The sequence below is a fragment of the Neoarius graeffei genome, chromosome 6 (assembly GCF_027579695.1).
Source record: "Neoarius graeffei isolate fNeoGra1 chromosome 6, fNeoGra1.pri, whole genome shotgun sequence".
Lineage (NCBI taxonomy): Eukaryota > Metazoa > Chordata > Actinopteri > Siluriformes > Ariidae > Neoarius > Neoarius graeffei.
Window position 1 is genome coordinate 9649951 of NC_083574.1, and position 18883 is coordinate 9668833.

General features: G+C 41.3%; 1 protein-coding gene across 1 annotated transcript; it reads left to right on the forward strand.

The window, feature by feature from the left end:
• Positions 1–3306: 3306 nt before the first annotated feature.
• On the forward strand, positions 3307–12837 carry LOC132887371 (guanylyl cyclase-activating protein 2-like). The gene is made up of 4 exons (XM_060922841.1): positions 3307–3510; positions 11861–12010; positions 12291–12390; positions 12710–12837. Exons 1-4 carry the CDS (start codon positions 3307–3309, stop codon positions 12835–12837), a joined length of 582 nt encoding a protein of 193 aa, XP_060778824.1.
• The last annotated feature ends 6046 nt before the right edge of the window (positions 12838–18883 follow it).

The window sequence follows — 18883 nt, forward strand, 5'->3', positions numbered from 1 at the left end:
TGTCAGTGCCACCATTTTGAAAACTGTTTTCCAAATGAAATATTCCACAAAAATGAGTTTAAATGACTGTAGCGGTTCGTGTGGAAGGGTGGAGCACAGAAGACGGCAGGACAGAGATCGGGTTTGTAAAGCGTTATTTATTGTTACACTTTTCAGTGACCAAATAAATATAGATGCGCACACAACCACACAACTTGGCGTCTCGTTCGGGGGAGAGCCCCTCTGCTCTCGCTCTCCCTCCTTAAGTAGGGCGCGGTCACTGGGAAGACACACAAACAGGTTAATTGCTCTCAGGTGTAGTGATTCTGCCACTTACCTTCCCTGACTCCACCCTCCTGTCACAGACCGGCGCTTGACCACGCCCCCGCTGCCACAATGACGATTACTGCCTACTTTTTTCAAACTTTCCTGATTGCTATCAAATCAAACAAAACTTCTGGCTTGATTACATCAGCATTCAAAAGAGGGCGCGCGTGTCTTTTGACAACGTTGGTCACTTTGATTTCCGCTGTACATTTTACTTCTATCCTACGATGTCTCGCACAGGTCTCAACGAATCTCATTTACGGCCATTGCTTTGACATATGGACTGATATATTACAGAGCATATTTCAAACACTCCTAACTTGCTGTAGCAGCGACAAAATAGCGATCAAAAATGCATTCCTATATTTAATAAAATGAGATAAATAGAATTTTGATAATAAAAATTTTGCCTTCAGTTCTCCTTTAAGAACTGTCCAAGGCATTATTAAAACCTGGACGGATCATGATAAACCATCGACATCATGGAAAAAATGTGACTGGAAAAAGGTGCTGACTGACTATGATCAGAGATCACTGAAATACTTGGTGACGTCAAATCATAAAAAAAAAATCGACAGTGGGTCGTTAAACATGGCTACATTTATTAGTGAAATTAAGAGCATTTCCACATTCACAATGTGATGAGAATTCACAGGATCGGGACTAAACAGCTATGTGTCCATAAGAAAACCACTTGTTATTGAGACTGATCAGAAGAAAAAGGCTTCAATTTGCTAGGGAGCACAAAGATTGGATTCTAAAGCAATGGGAAAAGGTCATGTGGTTTGATAAGTCCAGATTGACACTGGTCCTGAGTGATGGGTGTGTCAGGGTAAGAAGGGAAGCACATGAAGCAATACATCCATCATCCATCATGTACAATGGCCACTGTATAAGCCTCTGGAGGCAGTGTGATGATCTGTGGTTGCTTCAGTTGGTCAGGCCGAATCTCAGCAACATTATGGGGCAATAAAATGAAGTCAGCTAAAGACCTGGATGTACTGAATGACCAGGTTATTATCCCATCAGCGGATTTTTTTTTTCTTCCCTGAAGGCATGGGAATAAAATTTGAGCTCAGATTGTGAAAGAGTGTTTCAGGAAGCATGAGGAATCACTTTCACACACCACAGAGACCTGACCTTAACCCCACTGAGAATCTTTGGGAGAAGACTTTATGCAGTGGTTTGACCCTCCCATCCTCAACATAAAGCATTATTAAAACCTGGAAGGATTGTGATAAACCATCGACTTTATGGAAAAAAAATGTGATTGGAAAAAGATGCTGACTGACTATGATCAGAGATCACTTAAATGCTTGATGAAGTCGAATCATTAAAAAAATCGACAGTAGAGGAGTAGATTTCAGTGAAAAATTAATACAACTCTGGACAACTCTGAAAGTTGTCTCTAAATGTTGTGACATTGCATACGTTTATCGACATGATGCTTATCCCATCATGTGTTGTCCATCATCTATCCAGCGTCGTCCAAATTTCATGAAAATCGCTTCTTCTGTCTCAGTTCTTCACCAATTTTTATTCTTTTTGGCAGGAAGGTAGGTCTGCCTGGGCTTCATATAGTTTCTATGCAAATTTGCATAACTGGAATTAATATTGGGGCAGCACGGTGGTGTAGTGGTTAGCGCTGTCGCCTCACAGCAAGAAGGTCCGGGTTCGATCCCTGTGGCCGACGAGGGCCTTTCTGTGCGGAGTTTGCATGTTCTCCTCGTGTCCGTGTGGGTTTCCTCCGGGTGCTCCGGTTTCCCCCACAGTCCAAAGACATGCAGGTTAGGTTAACTGGTGACTCTAAATTGACCGTAGGTGTGAATGTGAGTGTGAATGGTTGTCTGTGTCTATGTGTCAGCCCTGTGATGACCTGGCGACTTGTCCAGGGTGTACCCCGCCTTTCGCCCGTAGTCAGCTGGGATAGGCTCCAGTTTGCCTGCGACCCTGTAGAAGGATAAAGCGGCTAGAGATAATGAGATGAGTTATGGAGTAATTAAGCCTGAATGAGCAGTTTCCACACAAATCGCTTCTTCTTCCTCAATTCTTCACCGATTTTGATTCTTTCTGGCATGAAGGTAGGGGTGCCTAGGGTGCATATAACTTCTACTCAGATTGCTTCTTCACGGTCAATTCCTCGCCGTTTTGGATTATTTCTGGCAAATAGGTAGGTATTCCTAGGGTGTATATAGTGTGTATAGCTTGTAACATTTATTGCGCAAGTTGGCCCACTTTAGATCGTTCCTTCTGGACTAGACAGGGCCGCAGTGAGCTATGCCATCATTGACCATCTCTTTTTTTTTTTTAATGTACAGTACTCCTCAGTAAATTGGCATGGTCTAAGATGAATGAAACACAGTAATCAACTTCAGACGTCCTCACATCACTCAGTCATGGATTATTTTCCATTAACAGCACACCACCAAGTCTTCTACCATACATCTTTCACTAATGAGTTGGACCAGGTGTATTGATGGTAGGAAGAACTTTTTTCTTTTTGAAAACATAAAAAAAGAAAAATCCTGACTTTATTTCAAACCAGAGAGGAAAAACTTTGCTCTGTGCCCCAATCCTACTGTAATTTCACGCTGTATTTTGTATATATTCACTATATTCAGACATCCAATTGGATTTTTTTTTTATTATTATTGTTTGTGTGAGCCTCCTTCCAGACATTGACCTGCAGAACTGTCACCATTTACACCACTATCAATGTAACTGTTTTATACACAGCATGAAACATTGTTTTTGCTGAGAAACCTTGTCTGCTGTCTAATATCCATCAATCGTCAAATTATCAAAACTTTAAAAACAAGGTAGCATATATAAAGAAATCTAGGAATACTGAACAGTGCTTTGCTGGGTCTCCTCCTCTCCTTTCGGTCTCACCATCTCAAGACTAATCTCCATGAAATGTTCTTAGTGATCTGGCTGCATGGTCAGAGTAGGTTTCAGGATGGGATTTTAGAACCACAAAGAGTATTGTAAAGAGTAAGCATGGGACAAACTCAACATATTGAGAAAGCCGAACATGCAGAGATTGACGTCATTACACTTCAGAACATGTATAAAAAGTTTGTGACTGAGTGCCCTAGCGGCCTTTTGTTTTTGCATGAATTTAAGAAGTTTTTCGGAGTTGGACCCTCTGGGGAAGCATCGGAGTACGCGGAGAATATGTTTCGCGCCTTTGACAAGAATGGGGTGAGAAGCAGCACTTTTTTTTTTGTCCTGGATGCTTTGGTGACCTAATAGTCCTTCTGGATAATACAGACCAGAGGGGACTGAAAATGTAAACATATCATACAATACTTTTGCAAAAGTAGTCTTCGGCACCCTATTTTTTTTCTTTCATACAAACTTTATTATAGATTTCTATTTTATGACCTCTATATTATCAAGTCAGTACAAAAACATTTTAGATTTCCAATTTTAGAGTTCATTTTCCAGCACAAAGTTAAATGTTACAGTAAAAAAAAAAGTTTGTAATATGTCTGAGCAGCATATTCCATAAGAGAGCACTTTTCAGATTAAAAAATAAAACATAATGAAGGCTACTGGGTTTTCATGCAAAATGAAGAAGCGAGTGTGACAGTCAAAGTGTCCAGAAGAACTGTGACTGGTTCTGTAAGATGCTCAGTAAAACCTACAGCTCATTTCCGCATAAAACTGCACTCATCGTACCTGAGACTACAATTTTTTTTTCCAAAGCAAAAGTAAGTAAACAAATTTAAGTAAATTTTATTTATATAGCACTTTTCACAGATCGAAATCACAAAGTGTGTCACAGATAAAACACAATAAAGCACGGTGATTCACAGATTAAACAATAAAATAAAATAAAACACAATACACTGTGAAACACCAATTTAATTAATTAAAAGCTTTTCTGTATAAAAATGTCTTCAGCTGCTTTGTAAAAGAATCAGTGGAGTCAGTACAGTGTAAGGAAAGTGGGAGAGAGTTCCACAGTCTTGGTGCCACTGCCTGAAATGCCCGATCCCCATGAGTTTTGAACCGAGTACATGGGGCAACCAACAACATCTGACCTGTCGACCTCAGAGCACGAGAAGAAGAATGAGGTTTCAGCAGGTCAGCAATATATTGTGGAGCTTGACCATGTAAGGCCCTAAAAGTAAAGACTAAAATCTTAAAATGAATTCTAAAATTTACTGACAGCCAATGAAGATAAGCCAAGACTGGAGTAATATGAGATCTTCTATTGGTGCCAGTTAAGTCTTGCTGCAGCATTTTGCACGGTCTGAAGACGGTCCAAAGCTGATTTATTTAAACAAGTTAAAAGACTGTGACAGTAATCTAAACGAGAAGAGATAAAAGCGTGGATAATCATCTCCAGTTCAGCTTTTGACAGCAGTCTGAGTTTTGAAATGTTCCTTAGATGATAAAAACAGTTCTCAACTAGTTGTTTGGAGTGATGTTCAAATGACATTGAACTATCAAATAAGACACCCAAATTTCTAGCATTTGATTTATCAGAAGAGCCTAGAAAGCTAACGTGTTTTCTGATGTCTGGGACCACCTTGTCTGGAGCTATTATCAAAGTTTCAGGGTTCAAAGTTTCAAAAGGGTCGTCTCGCACCAAATATTGACTTTGTTTCATGTATTATGGCTTACTGCTTCCTGTTTATAGTATTTTTTTAATGTTTAAACATTTCATTTCATTATTTTAAGCCATTTTTGGTCTACAGCATGTCCTTACACATGCCTTAGACTTTTGGACAGGACTGTGTAGAATGTAAAAGTTAGATATTCTTACAGAAATATCTGCTTTAGAATGAAATGTTACTTCCATTGGTGCATTAAAAAAAAAGCAGCAGCTAATCACTGCGTATGTACTATTGTAGCAGAAGTTTTATTACAAAAGTTGTTAAATTCATAAATAACTTTGCCATCAAAGATTTATTAATAGTTTAAGTCGATGTTCTTTTTTTTATTTTTGTTTTGCTATTCCTGTACACTGTAAAAAATTTGTATGAACATATTTCTTCTTCTCGGGCGGCACGGTGGTGTAGTGGTTAGCGCTGTGGCCTCACAGCAAGAAGGCCTGGGTTCGAGCCCCGTGGCCGGCGAGGGCCTTTCTGTGTGGAGTTTGCATGTTCTCCCCGTGTCCGCGTGGGTTTCCTCCGGGTGCTCCGGTTTCCCCCACAGTCCAAAGACATGCAGGTTAGGTTAACTGGTGACTCTAAATTGACCGTAGGTGTGAATGTGAGTGTGAATGGTTGTCTGTGTCTATGTGTCAGCCCTGTGATGACCTGGCGACTTGTCCAGGGTGTACCCCGCCTTTCGCCCATAGTCAGCTGGGATAGGCTCCAGCTTGCCTGCGACCCTGTAGAACAGGATAAAGTGGCTAGAGATAATGAGATGAGATATTTCTTCTCTTTAACTCCAATTGTCGAGATAAGTTTTGGATATTGACCTTGAGTTTATCTCATCTCATTTCATCATCTCTAGCCGCTTTATCCTGTTCTACAGGGTCGCAGGCAAGCTGGAGTCTATCCCAGCTGACTACGGGCGAAAGGCGGGGTACACCCTGGACAAGTCACCAGGTCATCACAGGGCTGACACATAGACACAGACAACCATTCACAATCACATTCACACCTACGGTCAATTTAGAGTCACCAGTTAACCTAACCTGCATGTCTTTGGACTGTGGGGGAAACCGGAGCACCCGGAGGAAACCCACGCGGACATGGGGAGAACATGCAAACTCCACACAGAAAGGCCCTCGCTGGCCATGGGGCTCGAACCCAGACCTTCTTGCTGTGAGGCGACAGTGCTAACCACTACACCACCGTGCCACCCGACCTTGAGTTTATACGTTTTCAAAAATTATACTTAAAGTAATCCGTTGTCTGGACGACTTATGAGATTTGTCTCGGTTGTCAATGTTCATTTAACTCATGTCTGTAAGTTATAAGTTGAAAAATGGAATGTGGGAGGAGGAGAATGAGGGGTGAAACCGACAGAGAAGCTGCCGTGATTCAGAAGTGATTCAGTGTGAGGTTTACAGAAACTGGCAACCTTACCATTATTCAACAAGATGAGAAATAAATCTAAGTAGAAGCAATTTAAAACCATTAGTAATCTTAATTTAAAAAAAAAAGCAAAAGACATGAATATTGTTGAAGTTTTCGTAACTGAAAGTGTGAGTGGAAACAGTGAGGAAGTTGATCACACACACATACCCAGAGCAGTTGGCAGCTATGCCACAGCACCCAGGGAGCAGTTGGGGGTTTGGTGCCTTGCTCAAGGGTACTTCAGCCTGAGGCCGCCCCATGTTAACCTAAACTTGGACTGTGGGGAAAACCGGAGCACCCAGACATGGGAAGAACATGCAAACACCATGCAGAAAGGCCCTTGTTGGCCACTGGGCTCAAACCCAGAACCTTCTTGCTGTGAGGCAACAGTGCTAACTACTACACCACCGTGCCACCCAGTGAATGGATAACCTTGAATGGATAATGTAACATAGTAAGTTGCTTTAACTCAGAGTATCAACTTGAATCAATAAATGATTTTTAGTTAAATTACTTGTATAACTTTTTGTGTTGAAACAAAGGTTATCTTCCAGTTGAGTTTACTCACATTTTTAAGGCAGCAATTTAACTTTTGTTTCTAAATTTTCTAGTGTCAGTTCAGTCCCACTGTCAGAAATAAAGGGACCAAACTCTACTTCTCCGTGTCGCGCCTTGTCACTTCTACAGTATGTACACAGCACTAAATTATTTGTTTTAACTGAAAAAAGTGAGTAACGGGGCTGCATTAATATTTTGAATTCATTGAAACTCAACATGGTGGGACGGTGGTGTAGTGGTTAGCGCTGTTGCCTCACAGCAAGAAGGTTCTGGGTTCGAGCCCAGTGGCCAATGAGGGCCTTTCTATGTGGAGCTTGCATGTTCTCCCCGTGTCTGTGTGGGTTTCCTCCTCAGTCCAAAGACATGCAGGTTAGGTTAATTGGTGGCTCTAAATTGACTGTAGATGTGAGTGTTAAAGGACCCATAGCATGATGGTTTGTTGATGCTTTAAACGGGCTCGTGGAGGTTTCCAGATGTTATATCCGCAGCCTTTCTCGAAATGAACCCTCGGCACGTAGATATAGCCTCCTGGGAGAAAGCCCCATTTCAGCGCTTTTCCCAGTGCGTCGTTTTGCTAATGAGAAGCATGGAGGCGGGGAAGGGTAGAGGGTGGGGGCGGGTCTTATCATTAATATTCATGACATGTAAACGTATTACCTCTGATTGGCTAACAGCACTGTGACGCTACCTCCAGTGGGTCAGAACAAGCGGATGTGGGTGTCTTATTATGGCGAGAGAGAAGGAACAAACCGCGAAGGGAAAAATACCGCGCGCTGATGTCATTAAGGTGCGACGCGAGGAAATAAAATAAATTCAACAAATGTTTGGGTTTTTTCTGAACAAACAAACAAATAAAATGAACGAGTGACTTAAAAAAAAAGAATGTGGGTGTCTTTGTAAAAACTGTTTTGATTGGCTATTATAACAGAGCATGCTGCATGCTTTTTGGTTTTGTAGCGCAGAGTACCTGGCTAACTGCAGGAAGCGGTTAGTTGCACAGCTAATGTAGCCATTGCAAGGCTAACGCACCGATTTTAAAACACGGCAAAACGACTTAACAGTTATACACTTACTTGTTCGCTGTTTGTGGCTGATGCGGCAGGGATGCTTGGTACGGACCCAGGCTTCAGTGACAGTTGATGTGCAAAACCTGCCCTGTACTGTCCCAAGTTGTGGAAACATTCATCAGGAAAATGCTTCTGACAAACATACACCGTCTTAGGTAGACTTGACGGCGTATTATTGAAGTAAATAAAATTAAGCCACTGCGTCTTCAGGGGCTCTCCCGTCGGCAGTAAAAACAGACTCTTTTCTGTGTTGTCACATCCATGTACAGCGCAATTTCCATGTTTCACTCGCTTAGGTGATGCCATGTTGTTGTGTCCTCTATGGTCTCCTCACTACAACTGGGCGGGCAATTCATACAGTGGGTGGGAATCCAGAGGGGGGGTGTGGGGATCATCTCCCTTGCTGACGTAGTAAAGGGAAGAGTTTATCAACGCGCCGTTTTGACGCGCCATTCTCAAATGTTGGGCATAGTTTGGTTTACACATTATGAAATTTCTAGCCACTGGGGTGACTTAAGAAGGTCAGAGGAACTCATTTTAACGTTAAAAAACCTCAGAAAGTGAAAATTTCATGCCATGGGACCTTTAATGGTTGTTTGTCTCTGTGTGTCAGCCCTGCGATGATCTGGTGACTTGTCCAGGGTGTACCCTGCCTCTCACCCATTGTCAGCTGGGATAGGCTCCAGCTTGCCCGTGACCCTGCACAGGATAAGTGGTTATGGATAATGGATGGATGAAACTCAACATATATAAATATAGTAAATTAGCAGAATGAGGCAATCAATTAAAGTTACTAGATGAGTTTCGAGGAACTCAAAATGTTAAGGCAGCCTGGTTACTAACTTTTTTTAAATTACAACAAGAATTCTGTATCATAAAAAGGTACATAATTAATGCCTTTAATATACCTTTGTTACCTGAGAAGGTGCATATGCAGTGTGCCTTTAGTTAACTTTTAGCGATCTGAAAGGTCGAATTATGGTCCGTAAGTGTCCATAAAAAGGCTGGAGGCTTTTGAAATGTGGGTTTGGAGAAGAATGGGGAAAATCAGCTGGACAGAAAGGAAGACCAATGAGTACTAAAAGAAGTGATTGAGAGTAGAATGACAGGCAAAAGACCAAGAGGACGGAAAAGGCTTGGAATACTCGATGTGATCACGGAAAGTAGCTACAGTGATATGACAAGGAGGGAAATGAACTACTGAAGAAATGTAGTTCGTAAGAAGAAGTGTTTCAGAGGTATAAAGATACATGCCAAAGTTGCAAATGGTGAACCCTTGATCGTACCACTCTGGCAACAAGGGGAAGTACAGTCTGGTACAGTACCATTATTTCTGAGAGTAAGGAGGAAAGGATCAAAGATAGAACCTACAAGGCAAATAAAACAAACAAAAAAAAGCCTTGAAATGAACCATCCATCCATCCAGTCTGCTGATCCATCAGGGTTGCAGGGGAAGCTGGCGCCAATCCGAGCTACCTTCACGCAAGAGGTGGATTGTACACCCTGGAAATGAACTATGAATGGTTTAAGGGACATCTAAAACATTTTGCAATGCAAGTTCTGAAAAGATAAGAACTAAAAAATAGAAACTAGACTCGTTTTCTAATTTAGATTCTTCTACTGTAAGACTCGTGGATGTTAACTGATGAGTTGAAGCAGATTTATAACAATTATAACAAGATCATTTGTGAACGGTAACATACGAAAGCACTTTATAAAGCTTTGGTTAGGTTTATTACATCTCATGAGGAATTTGTACAAGATTGAAGGAATGAAGTTGATGTGCTACTGTTTAAGTCCAAGTCATTAAAGAAAATTTTGAGTTGAGTCCGAGAACAAGACTCCAAGCCGCACCATTTGATGGTGGCTGTTGCTGCCTTTATGTGAAACCATCTCTGCTACTGTGTTGGACTAACGTTACTGCTCGGCTGCCTCATTTTAGTTAATAGGCTACAGATAAAAAGCTTGTTCATCGCTCAGCAAGCCCCGCCCACTATCAACAGGGCAAATAACATGAGAGAGGGTTAACACTAGCTAGTTCATCGCTCAGCAAGCAAGCCCTGCTATCAACAGAGCAATGAACACAGCGTGTCACTTCCTTCTCTGGGTGGAGTCTCACCAAATGACGATTGAAGTTTGAGGTTGTCCCTGTCATCTCCTCGATAGTTCTTCTACATATGGAACACATAGCAGTGCATTTTTTTCCCACTGCACGAGAAGTTTGTAGAAGCAAAGCGAACAATCCTAGGGGCGTTCTCTCCAGGCATTTTAGTACCATGAACATTACGTATGACATATGAACAGGTGAATGTGCATTCTCTTGCATGAAATTAGTATAACAATTAATGTAAATATAAATATCTTAGCCCTGTGATGACCTGGTGACTTGTCCAGGGTGTACCCCGCCTTTCGCCCGTAGTCAGCTGGGATAGGCTCCAGCTTGCCTGCGACCCTGTAGAACAGGATAAAGCAGCTAGAGATAATGAGAATGAGATGAGATAAATATCTTATGCCAAATTATTATGGCATGTTACAAAAAAATAAAGAAAAAATCTGAATCCTCATCTCCAATTTACGAGTCCAAATGCAGTTAAGGCACGGGTCCGAGTCCAAGTCATCAGTGCTCAAGTCCAAGTCAAGGCACGAGTCCTTAAAATTAGGGCACAAGTCGGACTCGAGTACTACAAGCTAGAGCCCTGCACTCCCGCAGGAGTCCCACGGGACCCGCGGGACCCGACGCAAAGCAGTGCGGCGCGGGACAAATTTTGAAAGCTCATTGCGGGCGCGGGCGGGAGGGGGAGTGCACAATGCGGGCGCGGGCAGGAGAGGTGATAAGCTGCAGTCCCTCTAACTAAAAACGTGTTTAAAATAAAATTTATAAATTATTAATTTATGTCTATCGTATATAATTTGTGCTGGATGTTTTATTTGGCATTAATAAAAACATTTTAAGATGCCTAAATTTGCGGATGTGGTCTAATCTCGCGTACGTTTCCGATTCCTTTCCGCTCTTCCGTGCTTGAGCTCTCCGATCACGGCAGAAGAGCAGAGCTCCTCTAGTGAAGCTCACAGTGCTTCAGAAGTAAGTGCTGCTTTAAAAAGAGGTACATTTACCGTTAAAAAGTCAAGAGTATTAGTCCTAAGTATTAAAAAGTATTAAAAAAAGTATTAAAAAGTATTAACTACTATTAAAAAGGACTGTGTATCGCACAGATTGTTCAATTTAAAGCTAGAAATAGACAGTGTATAATCTGAGGAGCTGGTTGTGGTTGCGCAGCACTTCATATGAGAGGAGAATGAAATCGCGGTTGGAATCATAACGCCACAGACTCGGAAGTGGGAGTGCGAGTGCCAAAGCGAGAGCTGTCAATCAAAGCGAGAGCTGTCAATCATGAGCGCATGCAGCGCTCAACTTGGAATGTGTCAGCAGAATGTCAGAGTCTAAACAATAAACTTACAATAAATGAAGGATCGGTCAGTGGAGAGCTCAGCTAAGCTCAGCATGTTTAATTCCCCAAGCCAATGACAAGAACTTTCGTGAGAAATAACGCGAACATCTGCATCATGCGGGATTTGTGGGCGGGAGCTGGACAAAATATGGCAGGCGCGGGCGGGAGCGGGACTGAAAATCATAATTCTTTGCGGGAGCAGGCAGGAGCGGGACTGTACAATGCGGGAGCGGACGGGAGCGGGACTGAAAATTCTGTCCCGCGCAGACCTCTACGACAAGCCCGTGTGTTTGGATGTGAACGAAGTGATATGAAATGGTATGAGTGATAACCCGATTTAAACTTTAACCATGTGTTCCAAATTTGCAAAGTGAGACCATGTTTATCATTCTGGAGTACTATTAATCTGTTTTTCCTAAATTTTGTGTCTATCCTTCAGGACAACACTATTGACTTCTTGGAGTTTGTCGCCGCTCTGAATTTGGTGTTCAGGGGAGATTTAGAGCACAAACTGAGATGGTCGTTCAAAGTGTATGACAAGGATGGCAACGGATTTATAGACAAAGCTGAACTCAAAGCGATTGTTGAAGTAGGCCCCGACCCCCTTTTTTTTCCTTCTTCTTCTACTTCATTCCATTTTATCTTCTTTAGAGCTCTGTGTTAGCTAAGACCAGATAAATAATCACAGTACAGTGTTTATGAATGATTAAATTAATGGAAACGTAACCACAGGATGGATACTGCATGATTTACTTACAGGTTTTTATGTTAATATTCATGTAATATGACATGAGTCATAACAGTGTTCTATTAGACGGATATTTTCGACAGTTCAAGCTACAAACTACTGTATAACTGTCTCACTTCAGATCATATATCATGTGAGGAAAGTAGGCAAGAAAGATCCAGAGGTGTCCCCTGATGAAATCTGTGAAAGAATCTTCAAAGCTGTAGATGTGGATGGAGATGGTGAGTAAATCTGAACTTGCGTCACAATTATTTTTGTCTTTTTGTATCAATTTAATAAAAAATCAAAAGTAATTCAAGATAGTACCACATTATTATGACTTAATACCTTAAAAGTACAATTTACTAACTCACGGTTATGACTTGCTAACTTATTATTTCAAGATATTACAGTATCGTGACTTAGAAATAAGTAGCAATACTAACTACAGTATTTACTGCAACTTGTGTTATTTACTATGACTTGTGTTATGTTCTTGTGCTCTTTGACTTTTTCTTTTCCAGTGTACTGAGTGTTTAGGTGACTCTGTGTCTCTCTCAGGTCAGATTACGCTGGAGGAGTTTTTAGCAGGAGCTCAAAAAGATCCATGGATTCTTAACATGTTGCGTTTGGACACGAATCCCTATAGTTGGGTGGCGGAGCAGAGGAGGAAAAGTGCACATTTCTGAGATGCACCTGTATTTACAGGAAATCCTGGATATTCAGGTGTATTGTACTAGGTTCATGTTTTTTCTCAATAAAATACAGTACTATAGATTCTGTATGATAACATTCGTTTTGAATGCATTGCCTTAAAGGAGAACTGAAGGCAATTTTTTATTATCAAAATTCTATTTCTCATTTTATTAAATATAAGAGTGCATTTTTGATCGCTATTTTGTCGCTGCTATAGCAAGTTAGGAGTGAAATATGCTCTGTAATATATCAGTCCATATGTCAAAGCAATGGCCGTAAACGAGATTCGCTGAGACCTGTGCGAGACATTGCAGGACGGAAGTAAAACGTACAGCGGAAATCAAAATGACCGACATCTGCCAACGTTGTCAAAAGACGCGCACGCCCTCTTTCGAATGCTGACGTAATCAAGCCGGAAGTTGTGTTTGTTTTGATAGCAATCAGGAAAGTTTGAAAAACGTAGGCAGGAATCGTCATTTAAACTCATTTTTGTGCAATATTTCGTTTGGAAAACAGTTTTCAAAATGGCGGCACTGACACCTGGCTGACACTTCACGTTTCAAAGTCTCATGAAGATCGCGCGGATAAGCGACGCCTGCCGTGGACCAAACAAACTAAATTCAACATGGCTAAAAGCAGAATAGGCCGATAAGTATAATATTTAATTGCCTGTGAAGATTCTCAGTCATCCAGGTCATAGTAAACTGTGGGTGGTAAAAGAGAGCAACTGGACTTGCTTGAAGATTCTTGAAGACGTTTCACCTCTCATCCGAAAGGCTTCTTCAGTTCTGTCTGACTAATAGATAGTTTTCACATGACGTCACAGAGTCGGGGATTCCCTGGTGGCAGCCATCTTGGAGGGCTAGCTTACCGTACGGGTCACTGAGCGCACATTGTAGCGCACGAGTTACATTCATTTATATATTATTTACATTTATAGTTACATTACTACTATTTAAAGCTAGCAGTGGTGCAAACTTGTTGTATTCACGGCTGTCGTAATAGGTCAGATGATGAAGTCAAGCGGAGCTTTTATGGAATTCCCCTAAGGCAGCAAACAAACAAACTCAGCATACAAAGGATGGCTTGCGAGAATCAGCCGCAAGGATTATCAGCCTTCCAAACACAGCAAAGTCTGCTCCGATCATTTTATAAGTGGTAAGTTGTTTAAATAAACAATCAATTGTGTTTAAGTTTGTTTTTGGAAACCAAAACATCATGTGAACAATCTCTGGAGAATGCCTAACTGGAACCGCTGAGTGTACGTTTACATTGTAATGTACACTTAATATCGCTCGTTTGTCACGTTTCTATTTGACACTTGTCACTTCACTCACGCAAGGGTCATTTTTGAAAAACATTTTAGGTCTATTCTGTATGATTTGATTTGTGTTTGGGATGCAAACAGCGCACCTTTTGGCGGATGCCGCCTGAATCGCGCAGATCCGGGTTTTTTTTTTAGGGGGGGGCGTTGGAGTGTCTGATTATAATTTCAAAGTAAATTCTGTATTAAAATTACTAAACAAGCAAATCCGTTACAGTCCATGAAACAGGAAGTATAAGGATGAGAAAAAACAGTTTAAATCGGGAAGCTGCGCACATTTGCGCAGCCCGAGCGGTGTGCAGGACTGCGCAAATGTGCACAGCTTTGCGATTTAAACTGTTTTTTTCTCATCCTTATACTTCCGGTTTCATGGACTGTAACGGATTTGCTTATTTAGTAATTTTAATACAGAATTTACTTTGAAATTATAATCAGACACTCCAACGCCCCCCCTAAAAAAAAAAAAAAAACGGATCTGCGCGATTCAGGCGGCATCCGCCAAAAGGCGCGCTGTGAATATATAAAGTTGTATATATCAGACAGCCTTTAAAGTTTGATGAAGTCAGTTTCAGGCTTTGGAGCAGGCTTTGGCAGTTTCAGGCTTTGGCAGCCCTGCATAGTCACTTGAAAATGCATCTTTGTCCACTTCGTAGGGGTCAATTCCCCCAATCAAGGCCAGTTTGGCTGCATACCGTTGTCGTGAGATGTCGTCTAATGTATCTATATACTTCTGTTTGCTTGATTTTGCCGACATTGATCTTTATTTTAGAAAACTGACTATACAACTTCATAAATTCGTCCGAGATAACGTAGCCAGTAGTGGCGATGGTCCGTTTTGTTTGCCCTCCAAGATGGCGGCTGGGGGGCGTTCCCCGGAATGCCGTGACGTCAGTGAAAACTATCTATAGGGAGTATCAGGTATTTATCCTCTCATGGATGAAAAGCAATCCTAAGGTGTCGTTGAGTCATCCTGTTGGAGTGGGTCACTGGGGGCTGGGTGTGAACGGCCTAGAGAGTCGTTGGGGTGATCAATGGGTTGTTGGTTCTCTCTGTCCTCCTGTGAGTCACTGAAAACAGCTGGGTTTTGGTGTGCATTGCAATATTTAATTGCAATTAGTTGCCAGTATGAGTCACGATATAAGGTTACTAAAACCGAAAACATAATTGAATAACATGTTAATTAAGAAATAAAGCAAGTTTAAAACTGACTTCAGTTCTCTTTTAATCAAGCACTTACTATATATTCAATATGTGTTCAGTTCAGTACAGCTATAATGTCTCTCTCTCATATATATCATCTCATCTCATTATCTGTAGCCGCTTTATCCTGTTCTACAGGGTCGCAGGCAAGCTGGAGCCTATCCCAGCTGACTACGGGCGAAAGGCGGGGTACACCCTGGACAAGTCGCCAGGTCATCACAGGGCTGACACATAGACACAGACAACCATTCACACCTACGGTCAATTTAGAGTCACCAGTTAACCTAACCTGCATGTCTTTGGACTGTGGGGGAAACCGGAGCACCCGGAGGAAATCCACGCGGACACGGGGAGAACATGCAAACTTCCAACCCGGACCTTCTTGCTATGAGGCAACAGCACTAACCACTACACCATCATGCCGCCCCATATATATATATATATATATATATATATATATATATATATATATATATATATAGAGAGAGAGAGAGAGAGAGAGAGAGAGAGAGTATGTTGTATTTGTAAATTTTCAATTGAGCCTGTGAAGTAATAAAAAAGAAAGAAAGAAAACCTCTGGAATGTTTATGGGATTTAAAAAAAAAATCTACATATGCATTCTATTATCTTATATCGTGTACTCACTTAGGTATAAATATATAAAACTATGATGGAGGAGTGACAAAAAAGTCAGAAAAATCTCTTTTTTTTCTTTTATTAGGAATTCAAAAGCATCAATATGATATCGTGAAAATGTGATTAAAATAAATTTTGATGATTCTGTTGATCTAATAATTCTTCTTATTATTAGCAGCACGGTGGTGTAGTGGTTAGCACTGTCACCTCAGAGCAAGAAGGTTCTGGGTTCGAGCCCAGTGGCTGGCGAGGGCCTTTCTGTGTGGAGTTTGAGATGTTCTCCCCGAGTCTGCATGGGTTTCCTCCTGATGCTCTGGTTTCCCCCATAGGTTAGGCTAATTAGTGGCTCTAAATTGACCGTAGGTGTGAATATGAGTGTGAATGGTTAGCCCTGTGATGCTCTGGCGACTTGTCCAGGGTGTACCCCGCCTCTCGCCCATAGTCAGCTGGGATAGGCTCCAGTTTGCCCGCGACCCTGCACAGGATAACTGGTTACAGATAATGGATGGATTATTATTGATGATTGATTATTATTATTTCCTTCGAATTATAGTATTTGAGCTTTGCCTCCCTGCACTCCCTCCTAATATAACTCCTGAGTAAGACTGTACTGAAACGGTGCTTCAGAATCTTGCAAAAATTATTTCATATCAGACTATGCTATATTTCAACAATGCATGTCATCAATGTCAAGACAAGACAATAATGAAACAAACACACAATAACTGAAAATAGAATGAATATCTCTTTGTGATTGTATTTTTTTCTCTAATCTCTTTTTCTCTTCTCATAATGAACCACGCAGTAGTAAAAGCTCCAAAACCAGCTTTTAGTAATGTAAGAGATATAGATCACATTCGTGTTCAAAAGAATGTCCATAGGTATGTAGATAAAGCAACAGCGCCACATGGTGGCAACAGAGCATATGGTTTCTAACACATACACTCACCGGCCACCTTATTAGGAACACCCATTAGGAACACCTGCTGTTTTATGCAGTTCTCTAATCAGCCAGTCCCTTGACAGCAGCACAATGCAGGTACAAATCAAGAACTTCAGTTAACGTTCACAATGTTCAAATTTCAGAAGAAGAAAAATTGTTCTCAAAGCATTACTTTCTTTCACTGCAGCATGGTGTTGGTTTGAGCCAGATGAGTATTTTTGGTTTGAGTATATCAGAAACTGCTGATCTCTTCCTGGGGTCTTCACACACACACGCACACACACAAACAACAGTCTCTAGAGTTAGAATGGTGCGAGAAACAAACCAAAAAAAAAAAACATTTTTGGAGTGAGTGACAGTTTTGTGGGTGGAACCAAACGTCTTGTTGATAAGAGAGGTCAGAGGAACATGGCCAGATTGGTTTGAGATTTTTTTGCCAGGAAGGATATAGCAACTCATATAATCACTCTTTAGAACCGTGGTGAGCAGAAAAGCATCTCAGCATACAACAGCAGAAGAACGCATTGGGTTCCAGTCCTGCAGCCAAGAACAGGAATCTTAGAATGAAGAAGTTCCAATTGAAGTAAACCATGGAAATAGTGTATGTATATGATGAAATCAGTGTTGGTTTCCTGAATATAGTGAATGCACCATTTTGACCTTTAATACCTTTAGTTCTACACTGTTAAGACGATAATGTTGTTAAGGCAATGATTGTACCAGGAGAGAGTAAACCATGACCTCAGTCTGAACTCTACTGGTGTTGTTGATTCCCAAAATATATTTTTTGAACCCATCATCATCATCATCATCATCAGACAATGGTACCAACCGGCCCATCTGTCCCTGTGTGTAAATCCCTTTGCAGGATCTGTCATAAATACATGATCCATGGATTATCCTCACAGGATTAGCACAGGTGATAATGGTGATGGGTCTCCAGTAGTGATACGGATTCTTTTAAGTGGTTCAGTGCAATCGGCTCGACTCACCAAAAACAGTCGACTCTTTTGACTCTGAAATGGCTCCTTGCCATTTCCATCAATAAATTATGGTACTACAGAGTACCAAGATGCCATTGGGTATGTAGGTGAATAATAATGGTTATATAAATAATAACATTAATAATGTTTTAATAAGATATGGCTATGAATCGGCAGCATGGTGGTGTAGTGGTTAGCACTGTCGCCTCACAGTAAGAAGGTTCTGTGTTCGAGCCCAGTGGCTGACAGGGGCCTTTCTGTGTGGAGTTTGCATCTTCTCCCTGTGTCTGTGTGGGTTTCCTCCGGTTTACCCCACAGTCCAAAGACATGCAGGTTAGGCTAATTGGTGGCTCTAAATTGACCGTAAGTGTGAATGGTTGTTTGTCTCTATGTGTCAGCCGTGTGATGATCCAATGACTTGTCCAGGGTGTACCCCACCTCTCGCCCATAGTCAGCTGGGATAGGCTCCAGCTTGCCCACGATCCTGCACAGGATAAGCAGTGATGGATAATGGATGGATGGCTATGAATCAAGGTATTGTCTGTATTTCTGTACAGATCTATTTCAAGCCTGCAAAACATTTTAAATGTTGTGGCCCAAGGAACCTAATCATTGATATTGATAAGATCAGAGCAATATGACATGGGTTCTTATGAAAAATGGTAAAAGGCGGTTACAAGCATAAGAACGCCCCTGACAAGTACAACTGTGATGATGAAAGTGCTTATGTTGATGGGGATTGGAGTTTCAAGATATCAAATGCTGGCCTGCGCAAGATTAAAAAAAAAAGACTCCACCGATAAAGCTATTTTCCGATGAACAATAGTTAAGATACATCGCACTCATTTGTTACATGGAGGATGTAATGGAGAACTGCAGAAACAACAATTGTTTGACATAAGGTCACTAAAATAGGCCAGGTTCGAAAATGTAATGGGATTAGATGCTCAGCA

Excerpts from the sequence above, each read along its gene's own strand:
- LOC132887371 (XM_060922841.1), top strand. The coding sequence starts at position 3,307 with ATGGGACAAACTCAACATATTGAGAAAGCCGAACATGCAGAGATTGAC. Across the intron at positions 12,011-12,290 it reads AACTCAAAGCGATTGTTGAA|ATCATATATCATGTGAGGAA; the intron begins GTAGGCCCCGAC and ends GTCTCACTTCAG. Across the intron at positions 12,391-12,709 it reads TGTAGATGTGGATGGAGATG|GTCAGATTACGCTGGAGGAG; the intron begins GTGAGTAAATCT and ends TGTCTCTCTCAG.